At 30.4% G+C, this 17,064-nt stretch overlaps 1 protein-coding gene across 1 annotated transcript in view; it reads right to left on the reverse strand.

The window, feature by feature from the left end:
• Positions 1 to 3,334: 3,334 nt before the first annotated feature.
• LOC145317512 (uncharacterized) overlaps positions 3,335 to 17,064 on the reverse strand; it is a 51,987-nt gene continuing 38,257 nt past the window's right edge. Inside the window, exons 10-11 of the mRNA XM_080158625.1 lie at positions 12,249 to 12,318; positions 3,335 to 5,996 (exon numbers count right to left, since the gene is read on the reverse strand). Of these exons, the coding sequence (XP_080014751.1) occupies positions 4,005 to 5,996; positions 12,249 to 12,318 (2,062 nt within the window). The 3' untranslated portion in view covers positions 3,335 to 4,004. The remainder of the gene's footprint in view (positions 5,997 to 12,248; positions 12,319 to 17,064) is intronic.

Genomic DNA, 17,064 nt, shown 5'->3' on the forward strand with positions numbered 1-17,064 from the left:
AATTAGTGAAAAGGGAATTAAACTTGGTGTTGATATACCAAGATATATCAGCTTTGTAAAGAGGTTAATCAGTAAAAAAAATGCTTCCTTTGGTAAAATTTTAAAAAATGTTTATCAATACAGACAAATAAAGTCGTGCATATAATCATAATTTGGATGTTTTCCTTATTTAAACTCAATTTAATAAAATTAATTAAAATTAAAATGAAATGAAGCTATAAGTCTTAAATCCAATTCACATGAAAATTAAAAAAAAACTACCGTATGAAAACCATTACCTGTGAAAAACCTTATTACTTTAGTCTCACAAGTTCTTTTGCGCGCAAAATAATTCACCTATGGAGGTTTTTTTCAAACGGTGTCAGTCGTCATATTGATATATTTTGAAATATCACCAAATAACCTAACCTTAAAAACCTAAAGTTTTAAGTTTTGACCTGAGCATTGCTTTCGTGAAAGAAAGCCATATTCAAATTTAATGACACAATTAAAACATTTTCAAATTCAATGCAGGGACAAATATCTGTAAAAATGAACGGGACATAACCTCAAGTAAAGAAAGGACAATGGACAATTAAATAATCTTTTGAAATATAAATAATAGACTAACATCTGAATTGTGTAGCTTGTAAATGTTGGAGAAAGGGGTCATGAAAAGGAAAGAGCAAACCTGTCTTCTCATAACTTTTCGTCCAATCATTTGAATCAGGAATTGGGGGTAAGATTGATTAAGGCATGCTTCATCCTCTTTTTCTCTGTATTTCTGGGCATATTCTAAAGCAGCTTATAGTGTCTAATAAAAAATTAAGCCATACAATACAAATAGCCTATGATAGGCCAGTAAACATTTTACACTGGTCAATTATAATGTATACTGGCCTATCAATAGTAATTTGTATTGTATGCCGTCATTTCTTATTAGGCACTATAAGCTGCTTCCATATTCTGCCTGACATTCAGTTAAAGTAAAGTAAAAATTTTGATCATATTAGTTTAAAAACTTATCCCTTTCCTTTCAAATCTGATTTAAATTTAATTTAATAGGGCGCTAACCCTCCAAATTATATTAATATTTGATTTAAGTTTAATTATATTTTCGAATTAAGATCTAAAAACGGTAATAACACATAAAAAAGATGCATTAAAAGTAACAAAACATAAATAAATATTAATAGTGGCTTCGCCCCTAATTTTTTATGTAAAAAATTGGAGGCAATTTTTTCATATGAAAATATCATAAAACCTTCATATATCAAGTAAGTATTTTCTCGTATTCATTCGAATCCGGTGGATAGGAACCGGTTCTCATCCATACGAAAAAACTATGTCTAGCATCGTATTATATCCAGCTTTCTACGAATATAAAAATGTACAATTATAAGATTAAAACCAGTTTTTTAGTCGGTGCCTTCGGCACAACACGGGTCTAAAAAAACTAGTTTTAATCTCATAATTGTACATTCTATATCCGCGGAAAGCCGTTTATAATACGATGAAAGAAATAACTATAAGATGCAATTTCAAATCTCCCCCTAACTTTAAAATTCCGGAAAACTTATATATCTTACTGCCCAATGAAACTTATTTTTTAGGCCACTATAAAGTTTACCATTGGTCAATTACAGTGTATACTGGCCTGTCATTGATAAATTTTTTTAAGTCATAATCTGAGTCAGCCACTTTTACTAGCTTCAGAAGTTTTATAAAAACGCCTCTGGTTAAAGATAAAATTCCTCGTTGAAAAGAGATAAAAATCTCGAACTCAATGCTCTAATTAATCAATAGATAAATTAGATTAGATAAACAATGTTAGCAAGATGAATATGAAACTAATGTCCCACAAATCTATGCAAAAAAATAGATTTATAAAATATGAAAAATTAATATTTTGTTTGTGAATTAACCTCATATTAAATTTGATTTTATGTATATCTATTAAGAAGGAGTACTTTGTATCCTTATACTAAAGTAACAGGATGTTTGTCTGTCTGTGTGTCTGTCTGTGTGTCTGTCTGTCTGTCTGTGTGTCTGTACCGAAGTATCTCGCTAACCGCTGAACCGATCAGGTTCTCCTTAACAGGGTAGATTCTCATGTGTCCTGGGAAGGTTTATAACTATTTTGGGGGAGGGTACCACCACCCTCCCAAGAGAATGACAAAAAAATCGAAAAAAAAATGATATTGGGAGACTTCAACGTTACATATGGTAGGTATCGTAACATAAATAAGGAGACTTCAACGTAACATATGGTAGGTATCGTAACATAAATAATTAACATAGACTTTAACAAACAAAAACATTTAAAGTGCCACTAGAGGCCTCTAGGGGCGTAGCCGCTAGTACATAATACGTTAATAATCAAATTACTTACAAATATGTAAATGAATCTTAGAATGAACAATAATTGTCTGAACCCTTCTATTGTCTAATCGAAATGTAATATCTAAGGTCTAATAGGCCTTGTATGTAAGTTTTATTAAACTAGTACTCTATTTTTTTACTCTCTTAATTAATTGTGCTCCAAAAGAAAGAGTAAAAAGTAAAATTACACTTAAATTATTATCTATGCTATCCAAAACTGGGCTGTCAATACACTGTCTTACTGTCTAAGGAATCAGCTTGAGGTTAAATAACATGTTTTGTAAATTATTTTCCCAATTAACGCCATACCTAGGTATACCTTTACAAGTACTAATTACCAGGGAAAAACGAATAGGTCAATAGAAATGGGTTCAAAGTTGGAGGGCAATAACTTATTTCGTAATGTCAAATACAAAAAGCAGACCAAGGTAAAAATCGTATCGAAATACCAAATTAATTAATGCAATAATGAGAAAAAAATTCAAAAAGTCAAAGTTTTTTTGAACTTAGAATCTAGTAAAGCTTTGTTTTGTGGTTTTGAAGACATTTTATTTTATTACAGTTTTAAATTTTTAGATTGAATATTTTTCAGATTGGAACTTTTACTCTTCCCATTAACTTATCCCTACATTCCTTACTTATTACGCAAACAAAGCGCTTTGTCCGTCTGTCTGTCTTGCCAAATAATTTTGCAAATCGAAAAATCTGTTATAGTGTTAGGTATAAATTAAGGTTTGTCCATAAATTTTTTAACTTAACCAAACAGATACAATTTTTGAGGAAAAAAGGATACGCTACTATAAGATTATATCATCCTTGTCAAAGATAAAGTAGATGCAATATTTTAAGTACAGTTTTTATTATAGAATACGTTTATCAAATAAATCATCACATTGTATTTTAGATTATTTTCAAAGACAGGCCAAATATATTTTGAAACATATTTAGTTGAAAACATTGTTTTTTTTTTAAAAAACCTACAAGGTATTTCAAGCAAATCTTTTCAACAATTTGTCTTTTATTTTATGCCATAGAACACAGATATTAAACAAATTTCTAACTTTTATCGCAACTAAGATTTTTTCATGTATATTTCATTGATTATTTACTTTAAGGTTAGAAATACTCCCAAAATTCCAACACAAAACCAGCTTTTTAATCTAACTTTTTAAATTTCATTTAGATTTATTTCTAGTTTAATCTTAAAGACAGTTTGCAGTAGAGAAAATAAAAGAAATATAGGATAAATTTAGTTTGCACTAACTAATATCAAAATAAATAATCAATGAAATAAAAAGCACATTTATCTACTCTATTCAAATTTAACTTTTTTATTAAAAATTTTGTCTAAAATTAATTAATTGAGATCTGATTATCATTAATAAGAAACAAAAATGATAACTAATTGCTAAGTAACATTTATTTTTTTAAACATTAAACTTTTTGAAATTATGTATTATAATGCTGTTACAAATATTTGCTAAATCAAATTATTTTTAAATTCCACAAAGTGTATTATTTCTTTAAAAAGTCTAAAACTCTTTAAAATAAACGTGTATAATTTTTAATTTCTAAACTGAACACTTGTTGAAAGTTCAAAAAAGTTTAAAACAACTTTTATTTGAAAAAAACTATTGATTTGTTCACTGTAGAGTTCTAAACCGGGACATGACCGAATTAAGTGCGGTCACGGAGGACGGCGGCTGCGGTTGCGGCTTGGCCTGCACCAGATCTAAATTGCGGTCTATGTAGACCGTTTGCGGATCGTTTGCCGCCGCGTAGACGTTCATTGGCGGGTCTGTTGCGTACACAGTTTGATACATGGGATCCTCGTTATCACTGGCGGGATCATGCACTGTCTGATAAATACTTTCTGCAGGATTATTATGGTGACCTAAATGGTGATTTGGAAGGGTTGTCGCCAGAAGCAGACGGTCCATATGGCTACCCAGGCCGCTGTTCATATACCCGCCGTTGCCACTCATCATCATATGACTCATAGTGGATGATGTTGGTGGCAATAACAGACGGCTGGTTATGCCACTATCCCCGCTCATGGGCGTGGTAACATGTGTAGGAGTGCGGGAACTGGATGGAGTGGCGGCCGAGTTGGTCGGTGTGAACCGCTCAAGCGGGTTTGTTATGACTCGCGGCGTTGACACCCGTCGTGCCGGCAGTGTGCTTGCAGATGTTGATTTAGTAGAACAACTGGATGATTCACTGCTGGTGTCATGTGCAGACGGTGGCAAATTACCGCCAGCGGCGCCTTGATGAATCAGCGCCGATAATTTATCAAAAAATAAGCTGTCTGTGACATCAAGATAGATCCAGGTATCGGCCTGGCACCCGGCCAGCTGTCCAAACTTGGATTTAATATCTCGCACAGTTGTGCCGCTGACGGCTACTATCACAGGGTACGACAAAGCTCCGCTGGCCACAGCCGACGCGGATGAATTTGTGTTTATGTAGCTGTAGCGCGGCAACACTTCACTTAAAATCATTTGAAGCTCATAGCTTGGTATGCTGGACATAAAATATGCTGGACTGGCGACAATTAGCAGGCAGCTAGAATTTGCTACCGCCTGACTTATCGCCTGGCCGACTGTGCACGTTTTGGGTAAGTCACGGTGGTGTAGACATAAGCGTGTACCGCTAACTTGCTGTTGTCCGCCAGTATTTTCCAGTCTGGCTGCCAAAACATTTCTGGCATAATTATCATCCGCAAGACAATAATGTAGATAAGCACTGTACTCTTTCATGCTGGGCACGGCCGCTCCGTAGCTGCTCTGACTGGCGGCCAGCACAGGTTTCAGCGGCTCTGGGGATGGTAGTTTCAACATTGGCGAATATTGTGAGGGATCGTCAACCTTGCTGTTGGATGATCGTGAGTTTGAGTAGATCCAGCGGGTGAGGGACTTGCGCTTTATAACTAGGAAGACAGAGATTGCAATCAGCGAAATTAATCCAACCGACACTGATATCAACAACAGAAGCAGAGTTGATGATGATGTTTTAGAAGCTACAGCCAACACATCCAAATCGCGGCAGGATGAATAAAAGCTGACAATACTGTGGCTGGCCAGACCGTCGGTACACATAATGTGCGCCACTCTTTGTTGCCCGGTGCTATCGGAAACGCGCTGAAAGAACAGCGACAATTCACAAGAGCACGTCCAGGGATTGCGGCCGAGGGTTAGGCTTCGCATTGATGTTGTTTGTGCTAGATTCAGGGACAAGCTTGATAGCTGATTGTTATGTAGGGTTAAGATTCTTAACTTTGCCATGTCTGCAAAAGTAGCATTATCAATAAATCTAATGACATTATTGTGTAAATACAGCTCCTCTAGTTCAGAGCACTCCATAAAAGAATCAGAAGGAACTGTTTCAATAGCATTGTACTCCAAATGTAACTCTTTAAGGCCCCAGAGGCCTAAGAATGTTCTGTTGCTAATTTCATAAACTTCACTGGAATTAAGATACAGCGTGGCCAAACGGTTGCGACCCAAAAACTTTTCTGTGCCCAGGTTTTTTAGATGATTTGCGTCCAGGTAAAGGATGGTGGAATCCATGGGGATCTCGCGCAGGACGTGGGTCAGGTTGCGCCCTCCACATTTAATCATGTTCAGATTCCATGCCTGTAATTAAAGATAGAGTTAGTAATTTTTCTAAAAAGTTGTTTTTTTTTATATGCAGGGAACATTTTTATTCTAAATTAAAAATGATCAGATATATTTAAAAACCAAATTTAACACAAAACATTTAATTAGTGTATTTGTTATCAATCTTATCCACTTGTGGAAATCTTGAGGCCAAAAGAATTTTTAGAAGGTATAATTTTGATTATAAGATAGATAAATATATAATGGTTTCTTTTGTTACTAAATGCTCTTTATAATATGTCATCTAGAATTTGTTAATTGAAAAAAAAGAGTCGACATACATCACTATAATTAAACGTCAACGAGATGCCTTCAGGTTTAATAGGAATTGTAATGTTTCTATAACATGTTGAAACTAATCTATATCAAAAAATGGTTTTAATCAACTATTATTATTCAAATGATTATAGCATAAAAAAACAATAAATATACTTAATGATAATGTTGATACATGTTATTTCTAATATACTACTGTTTTTTTACATAAAATAAAAAAATAAAAGTATGTCATTGAACTGAAGAAAAATTTGGACACAAAATATTTTCCAGGTAAATTATCATTTTCTTATTTAAAATGTTAAATTTGCCATATTATGTCGTGAGAAAATATCTCAGAGAAAATTGGCAGTTAAATTTTTGTAGATTTTTATTTATTTTACATTTCTTATGTTTGGTGTTCCTATCATATGACAAATTAAAATTGATAAAAGGTGAAAATAAAATATTAAGTAAACTTTAAAATACCTTATTGCCATATCCATTAATGTATAATGTTCGCGATTAAGTACTCAATGTAAAATAAATATTAAAGGTTAATAATATGATTTGCAAATTGGTTTGTGCCGTAGTGTTAATTTGCGGTTCTGATAATTTGATAAGGATTCATTTGATAAAAGTTATGGCTCATTTTAAATTTTTTGACAGTACTTGAACGAATCAAAGTTATTGTATGGATACCTCATGTGCTAATTGATTTTTGTCATGACAAATACTAATAAAACTTGAGAATGTTTGCCGACAGTTTTTATCACAATTTTTACTTTCAACAAAACCTCAAGATAGACCTGGAATACAGGGATGGGTCAATGAAATATATCCCAGCTTAAAACTTTGTCTTGCTGTTGAAATACTTTTTTTTATGCGTATGAAAGATTCAACTACTATGAAATGACTAACAACAAAAATCATATTCACAAGAGCATTACTTTCAGAAATAATCTAAATAAGATTTATCAATCACTTTAATCCCCAGAAAAAAATTGACATAAAAAGTGCTAGATTAGCAATAAAATAAATTTAGCTCTTTTATTGCCAATTTGGTAATTTTTCAAATTCTGGTATTTTATCGTTAAAATTAGTTACTTTTCAAAATCTATTTAAAGAAAATATAAATTAATAAGAGTTGTTTAAACTTTATTTAATAAAAAAGAATACCCTAAAGTTTAAAATAATAATGGAATCAATTAAAAATTGATTTGTAGGGTGGGAAATTAAATAAGAATTGTAACAATTGTAACAATTGTAACCTAACTTTACCCCAATGTAGTGTTTGTATAATTCTACAAAAATTACTGATAAACAAGAATGATAACGTCCATTTTTTGCATAGCTGTAGAACAACAAGTAAGTGTATGAATCATCAATTATATATTTGTGTGTATATATTTGTTTTTTTTTCGGAAAACCAATGATGATAAACAAAGCAACCCTTCAGTAAGTTATGATTATTAGTTAAAATGTGATGCACTGATAGTTTGGAATAAGCTAATCAAAATGTAATAAAAGTACCCAAAGTTTTGAGCTAACGATTAAGATATAACACTGAATATGGGCAAATCGGCCACACTTGCTGACTTGTATAGTAGCCTCGCTGCTAACATGCTGTGTAAAGAAAACAATATTATGGACATTGTACGAACAACTGAAGGGAAAAATAACGGCTAGCTGGGACAATCTCATGGGGAACATTTTCTAAAATTTGTCAGAAATTAGAAATTTATTTTATTTCTTAAATATACATTGAAAAGAGGAAGAAATCAGGAATATATGGATATATAAATAGTAAATAAATAACACTCCTCCTCGAACTTCTTCTAATTAAATATGTGTTATAAAAGATCAACAATTTTTTAGTAAGTTTTGAAAGTCACGAATTAAAGTAAATAAATTAATTACATAAAAAGTAAGAAGAAAAAAAGGTTATACATAAATAAAAATGGAACATAAATCGATTAAGAAATACTCCTTTGGTAAATAGTTATTAACAATGTCCAATGCAATATTTTAATAATCAACTAAGTAATTACTATAGTAACTAATATATATGAATATATTTTTTAGTTAAACTGATTTTAGTTAAACTGTGTATGAAGCAAATTAAAGGTTTTAAAACAATTAAAGGCGGAGCTAGCTCATTATAGTTCAGCTTTTAAAAGGAAAAAATAAAAAAGAGACTCCCATTGTTACATTCAAATTTTTTAGAATTCAAACACCTAATCAATCCTGGCCTTTCATGAAAATATAATGAATCAAATAGAGATTTTAATAAAGTAGCTATTTAAAATGATAAGACTTCCGAAGGTAATATTGCTTAATCAAATCTGTTTTCCTGAAAACAGCCACAAGCACAAAAGCATCATCGAGCAAAGTATACAGCAGTGGTCTTAAAAAAGACAAATAAGCAGAATAAGATACATAATATTTTTTAATTGTCTTTTGCAGCATGGCCAACAGACTGACGGACTAAGACTGGATGCTCTTTGAAAAGTGGTATCAAGCATTTTGGACAAACGGAACGACAAAACAAACCAAAGAGTAGCTCATCTATTAAAAAAGAAGGTTTCACAGTGTCCTTTTAACTAACTGCTAATTGCTGCAGAGTTAATTTTCTTTATTTTACACAACTAGTTATATTTAGTATTAGAGTTATGCTAGACCCTTGCATGACTCATCAAATATCAAAATACACACACAGTTGTCTAAATTTTTTAATGCTTCAGCATTGTCAAATTAGGGTACTTTAAAAAATACAAAAAATCGTTTTTGATCAATCTAAAAGTTTTTTGTGAATAATTTTTACTCCATAACTCAAATTGTAACCATAAAACCAAAGTTAATTCAAGGACAAGTAAAAGTATTCTAAAAAAATTACTATCAGGGATAATTATAGTATTAGAGTAAATGAAAGATAGACAATTATTTTCCCTGCATTTCCATTAAATATTTGAAATCGAAAATGTCCCATCAAATATAATGAAACTTTTTTATATTTTTCCTATGGAGAACATTTTTAAATGTATTTTTAGAATATTTTTCCATATTCCCAAATTGCCTAAAAACTGATGAATAGGCTTATTGCATGAACCGTAGCTTGAAAAAAAGACTTTGCGGTTTTATTCTCTTTTTACAGCCTGCGCAGCTATTCTATACTTCGTTTTGAGATTCTGTAACTGTATGTTCACAGGAACGAGAAATGGTTAAAAAAAAAACAGATTTTACCAGGACTTCAAAGGGAGGAGATGGAGGGGAAGTAATTTTTTGTATCATTACATTGTACCCCCCATTCCAACCCTGCAAATATACCCATATTGCCAAAATAACAGTTAAGACAATTAAAAATTGTTTTACTCTTCGACACATGGTTTAAAGGACTTAGTTGAATTGCCCATCCCTTTTATTAAGCAATCTGATTTTGTTCTTATTCTATGTAGTACTTTCCTTTTGATCACATGATTTCAAGATTATAGACTTCTCTCCCTTGTAAGCTAACTATTCTTGTTATCATATAATTATATAATTAAAATATAAGGATTCATTTGCATATAAACTTTTACTTCAATATTAAAATATCAAATAATCGTAATGTTATGCACATTTTACTAAATTGTATACCTTTTATTTTTAAATCATATCATTTAAGTTTTATCAGAAAATTTTTCTTTCGTAATCTTTAAAAATAAAACTTTGATTATTTATTCATAATACTTATATAAAAGTTACTGGATCTGTGTACCGAATGAGCTCGCCAATCGATATGGTTCTCATTTACAGGTCCTGGGAAGGTTTATAGCTATTGTGATGAAGGGTAAATCAACCCTTTAAAAAAAATCGCCCCTAGAAAAAAATATCCCCCTCCCCCCAATTGTTTCTGCTTTTTCTGTTTAAAACTAAAATTTAAAGTTTATGGAGGATCAACTTCCCCTCCCACTATCTTAAATGCCCCTAGAGGCCTCTAGGGGATGAAGCTGCTAGTGTTAGATATTTTACTTAATTTGTTACGTAGTAATCGTGGGTGGTTTATTGTTAATTTCTCGTTCCGAGAGTGAAACAATTGAAATCTTATTGAATGGGTGGACATGCTGTAATGTCAAAACTTTATATTACAATCATTTGTTCATGTGAATTCGTTTTAGCAAGAAAAGCAAAGTCAACTCATTTCAAGTTAAGTTCAATGTCTATAACGTTTTTAAGCAAACAAATAAGAGAGCGTGTTTAATAGTTTATAAAACTTTGGGGATAAGTGTAGGGATAAGTTTTCAAGTTCTTTGTAATATACTACATATATTTAACGAATCAAACTTTTTGTTGTTTTGAATGTATTTCTAATTGGGCGGACTTAACCTTGTTTTTATAATAAACAATAGGTGCTAAAACTTTTGGTTTTAACACTAACAATTTACTTATAAATACGATGATTAGATAATTTAGAGTTTGATTTCACCCTAGTTTTTCTCCAGTTTTACAAAAAAAAACTTTAAAATAATAATTATTGCAGGTTAAAACATTTGTTCAATGACTATTGAAATGAGGGCATTCCCCTTAAGCTAGTTTTTATACGTTTAACCCTCATTTATAGATCAACCTTTTCATAGGGGGAAAAAAAATTCTATCAATCTGAGCATGATATACATAGATTAAAACTCAAAAATGTATATCTTAGTTGTAAAATCTTTGTGTAAGAATCAAACTTTTATGAAAAAGTTGAAAATACAGTTAAATTAATTCATTGTATTTAGAAAAAAAACTAGGATATTTGTGTTCATAATTAGTTTATATTAGTCTCTTCATTCAAACAGGCAATATTCTATTAAATATCTTTGCTATTATCATATAATATTTTAAAATTTATTAAATTATCAAAATTACGACAAAATGCCCGTTTTATGCTTAAAAATTTAATGAAAGTAAATATATCCAACTAATGTTGTAAGTACAGGTTGTAAAAGAAAAGATGGATCGCTATAAGAAAATGTAGTAGCGCGTTTGATCGTACTTTCGTACTTTTGATGGGTTATTTTAGGTTATGAATGTTAATGATTGCCCTACAGGGTTAGGAAATAGGCCCCTCAGGGGCTAGAAATAGTAAAAAAAGCTACTGTGAAAATACGACAAAAAGATAGTTTTATAAAAACTGCGCTATCTATATTAGGAAAAACAATGAAATCACAATTTTATATAGAAAGTTTTTCATAAAAATTGCATTTTTCATTAATTGAATTTTCTGCTGCTGTATTTAATTATGAGGAAAAATGGAAAACTCATCGTTGCCTATGGATTTTTTACATAAAAGTTAAAAATGGTTTGTTTATTATAGTAATTAAGTAAAGGCGTAATGGTTTTTTATCTTAAAAATTTTATATCTATTAAAAGTGCGAAAAAAATTGAAATTCAAGGAAAGAAATTTCTAGAAGATAAATTTTCTATGTAACATTTAATTTTTGGAACTACTTGAAGCCGTAACCAAACAAAAAAGTCCCGTTCCTAGTATTACAAAGGCGTTTTATTATTGGTTTTAGACACGAAATATTGATACAAACATTGCATTTGGTGACCAACAGAATGCTATAATATTTGTACAATTAGTTAATCATTGAAACACACATTAGGGTGACCAACATTACGCTACAAAATTTTTACAATTTCTACTGTTTTATTGTGTGTTTTAGACCCAAATTATTGATACAAACGTCAAACATTGCAGTTAGGTGACCAACATTATGCTGCAATATCAAGACACGAAATTTTGGTACAAAAAATGCTGTTTTGTGACCAACATTATGCTAAAATATTTGTACAACTTGTATCGTTTAATTTTTGGCTTTAATTAAAAATATAAACAAAAATTAACTGTGCCTAATTGTATGATAACTAACTAAAGCTTTTAGATTGTTATATGAACAATAGTAGATAAATTTTTTGTACATCTTGTAGTGATAAAAAGTATTGTACCTGATCATGGAAGCACTGGCAAGGATCTGGACACTTCATCCTGCAGTCACAAGCAAGAAATGTGCAGCATCTGAAAAAAATATAAATAGTTTAACTTTTATTACATCTTGATAATAAATAGGCATTTTTAAACTATTAAATTTTCTTGTTAAATAATATCTATCTTATAATAAATTAAAATTGCAACGTCCTAGTATAATCTTCAGTGTTTCCATCTAAGTGTTAAAATATTTTCTTCTTAATCCTTTTAAGAAGAATCAGATTCAACAAGGACAAGTATGTATGTTTACCAGAGCTGGGCAGCCGCGCCCCGAAGCCTCAAATTTAAACCCGTTTGGATGCTTAATTTTTTTTTTCAATAGAAATTATGATATTTTGGTCAGGTTTAGACTTCCAGCTGATTATCAAAATTGTAAAAGTTTGATTTCTCTAAGGCTTACAGGCGGCTGCCGAGCCCTGCTATTCATAATAGTTTACTATTAAAGACAAGTAAATATTAATTTAAAGTTTAAAAACTGGGAGTGATATTTCAAGTGAACAAAAGCAAATGACAAAAATGTAAAGTTTTATAAATGTAATTTCTTTTGTTATTTTTAGTTACAAACGTCACTGTATTTTCCCCCCTTTTCTAAATTAGATTTTAGATATGTTTTGTTTTTTTCTCTAAAATGTTATTTTAAGATACAATAAAATACACTAAAATCTATTCAAAGTTTCTATTACTTGATTCAAGATCCAAATAAGAAAAAGAAAAGGACTTTCCTTCTAAAATTACAAACGCATTACAAATTATAATTCCACCGATAAAACCAAAATCATGATCACGATTTTAGAATATTTTGGGGTCGTCTCTTTTGAAGGGATGAGGTAAGCTTTTCTCATAAGTAATTTTGGATCATGGAAAGAAAACGAAGTTGCCGGTTTCGTCGTTTTTTCACAGTAGCCTTTCTCCCATTTCTAGCCCCTGCGGGGGGCTCTAGCCCGGCGGGGCAATCATTAACATTTACTTAACCTAACCTAACCTAAAATAACCCTTCAAAAGCAACTGTGAAAATACGATGAAACCGGCAACTTCGTTTTTTTTTCCATGATCCGTAATTTTATATATGGATTTAAGTTATTTAAGAATTTCAAGTTCTCATTTATTGTGTTTTTTTTCTGTGCTTTTCATTAGTTAATAATTTTCTCTTTAGCTAACATTATCTATTTTCTATATCTTCCAGCACAGTTAAGTTTTGTTTTTCGGAATAATTTTCTCTATCTTTGTCTTATAATGGACAGACATGTGTAGTGTGTACATACAAACACAGAAGGATGAACAAACATACAGACAGTTATGCCATGTAATATCAGATTAATCATAACAGGGTTGTCAAAGCAATCTTTCAACTGATTATGTAGTTTTTAAAAATTTAATTTCTTGATAATATATGCTTCATAGTATTGCCCTAATACAGATTATTTTATGATTAAAAATTAATAGAAAAAATAACCAATTCTCTTCCTGTTTAGATGACAACCCTTTTTAAGAGATCGTGATGTACAATCCTATTTTCTCTTTGTGAATAGATATTAGTCAGATTTTTTTCTGTACATATTAAGACAGATAAATAGGTAACTTGATATAGGAAAAAAAGTTTTTCAAAGGTTATATTTTTTTAATCAAAAAAAGTAGGCTGTAACACCTGCAGGGCTCTCTTACCTACCCAATCTAACCTAAAAAAAAGCATCAAACGGCGAATAAAAGAAATTATCAAAATGTCTAAATATACAAAAATGTATTGTTTTTAAACGATTTTGTTATTTAAGTTTAAGTTAAAAATAATCTTAAAATTTATTGACGTAAAAACTTAATTATGAATAATAAGGATTTTAAGAAAAATGTAAGAAACAAGGACAATTATGTTCATAGGTAACATATCACTAAATATATATAAAGTGATTAAATAAGCATATATGAATTTAGAAACTACAATAGATAGAACTAGAAAATGTAATGATGAAAGAAACCCATTTATTTCTCTTTCTTAGCTCATATTTGTAGAGAAGCAGCACTCCAAAAATTATATTATGTAAGCAAAGGAGAGATTATTTCCATTCCTTTGGAAAAAGTTAATCAGAAAATATGATATTCATTTTTTGAGAAAATTTTCTAAAATTGATGAGTAAACCAAGGAAGAACAATGGACGTCTGTTTGGCTGTATTTTAAGCTAGGGGCAAAGCCACTAATCATTGCCGAAAACAGTAAAAGTGTCTGACTATGACGTCAGAAAAAATTAACAATTAACCAATGAGAGGCCGCTATATATTTTACCATTGTGAATACTGGCTTCTCATTGGTTAATTGTTAATTTTTTCTGACGTCATAGTCAGACACTTTTACTGTAAAGGAAATGTAATTTTCTTGGCTGCTTTTTAAGCTAGACGTCTAATTTCTTGTGAAAATTCCTATTTAAACAGAAAATATAATTTTACTGTGCTCTTTATTTTGTATATTTTTTTATAAAAGTTAGAGCTTTGGTGTTTATATATTTTGTGTTTATATATTAAGCGGAGAAGAATTTACTTCATAGAAACTAACCTAACTGATGATAGAATCGTCCACTTATTTTAATTTATTACATAGACCATTTAACGCTGGCTATTACCCATTAATGTAATAACATATAACCCTAAAGGTGGGAGGCACTATGAAAAATTATAAAATATATACAACATTAAATATTATAACTTATAAAAACGGGGAAATAAGTTCTGAAATAAAAAGTATAAACAGTTTTGTAGTCAATGGGTAAATGGAAAATATTTTAAAACTAAACAAACCCCTCCAATTTTTATTGGCAAAATTCTGCTTTTGAATGTTAATTGGGTTAAGATTAATATATCAGACATCAACCTATCTCTGTATTCAGTTGGATAAGTTAAATTTAAATATCTTTTTCCAGATACCTTTTCCTATCCTAGATAGGTATACACTATACATACACGCGTTTAACGTAGTGAGTTATAGCTATACCATTACAAATGGACCTAATAGGATTGAAAAATTGAGTTTCCAATAAAATAACCAACTCTTAAAGGAAAAAATAACAAAGAAAGATAAAGAATTACAACTTTACTGGCATTTAAACTGAAATTTTATAAGATAAAGTTATGTACTTTCACATTAATACAAAATTAAAATATCTTAATATACCAGACAAATTTTACATATATTTATATTTTAATAAATTACGAAGGAAAACTTTGAGCAGTAAAGAAGAAACATACGAGATCGCATAGTTGAATAATGGTTTCTAAACTCTAAACTCATTAGCCATTCACAAATGTTAACATTTACCAGAGATACGTCAATAAAAGACAAATAAGATAAAAAGATTTTTTACTTATTCTAGTATCGATTTTTAAATTAAGAAATAAGGTACAAAATCTGCATATATGGTATTTAGTACAAAATCCTACTGAAATTGTCAACAATAAATATAATTATGATGGCGGTGTGTTGACGCATTATTGCAATAGTATATGTTGAGTCGACTATGTAGAGTTGAATAAAAATGTCAATTATTGACATACCATCGTTGTCCTATTTTCAGTCACGTAATGATCAAACTTAAACCTATAGTCTAATGTTGGTATTATAACAAATGGAATGCAATCCAAATTTGTGCTCAGAATAAGTTTCCCTGTTCAAAATTAGCCGTATTTCGACAGGTAAATGGCCTATTAATCCCCCCCTCACAACTCCGGATATTTAACATCCCCCTGTCCCTCTTTATTTGATGATAAATCTGCCCGGACACCTAGGGTTAATGATTCAGTTTACTTAAAGCTAAATAGGAAAAGACACTAATGATGTATGTATGTAAGGGTTAACCCTGTTGAAAGTTAGCGCTGTCATTATATTCATATGGTCGATATAAGTTTCTAGTAGTACATAATTTTTCAGTATGGCTTTAAATCGATTTTAACACAGCGGAAATAAATTTAATTCATAGCCATGCTGGAAATAAAACATCAATTCGATTATATTGACCACCTAACAAATGCAATAATGTCGACAAAAACGTTGTTTCTAAGTTTAATATGGAATGTAAGAGGTTAAACATAAAATTTTCATAGAATGAATGATTATTATTATAGCTATTTAGCATCATTTAGCCATGTCATAATATGTACTTCAATTTATATAATACAGATTCTTTTATATATAATGCAAAGTTAAAGAATGACTATACGGATGAAGCTTTAGATCTCGATAACTGCTTTGGCTTTTTTTAAAGGAATATGACTACTGGTTTAAAACATTTTCTTAGCTATCCGTCTTAATTTTTGTAGTCAATTTTAGTTAAGTTTTTTTCTAAGGCAGGTTTTAGCTATTTTGGGTAGATCAAAACTATGATCCTCAAAAGTTTTATAGTCCATTTTAAAATTTAATATATCTTTGTGAGACTTTGAATTGGTAAAAATACAGATTATTGATGATTATCTTTCAGTTAACTCATTTTGTAGCCAAAGCTAACTATTTATATTATAGTTTTGATTCAGAAATCCTATTTTTTTATTATATTTAGGATTTTTCCTGTTTGACCTATAAGATAGTATGAATGTTTAATTACTTGCAGATTCTTAATCATTATTTAGGCTAATTGTTCTTATTCTCTCTATCTCTCTCTCTTTCCTTTCTTTCTCTCTAACTCTATCTCTCTCTCTCTCTCTCTCTGTAGCGAAGAATTTTCATTAACCGCTGAACCGATATGGTCCTTCTTGACACTGAAGCTTCTTCTCATTTTTCTAAATAACTTATAAGAAACT

This window comes from Acartia tonsa, chromosome 1 (genome assembly GCF_053477335.1).
Source record: "Acartia tonsa isolate MP-2025a chromosome 1, ASM5347733v1, whole genome shotgun sequence".
Lineage (NCBI taxonomy): Eukaryota > Metazoa > Arthropoda > Copepoda > Calanoida > Acartiidae > Acartia > Acartia tonsa.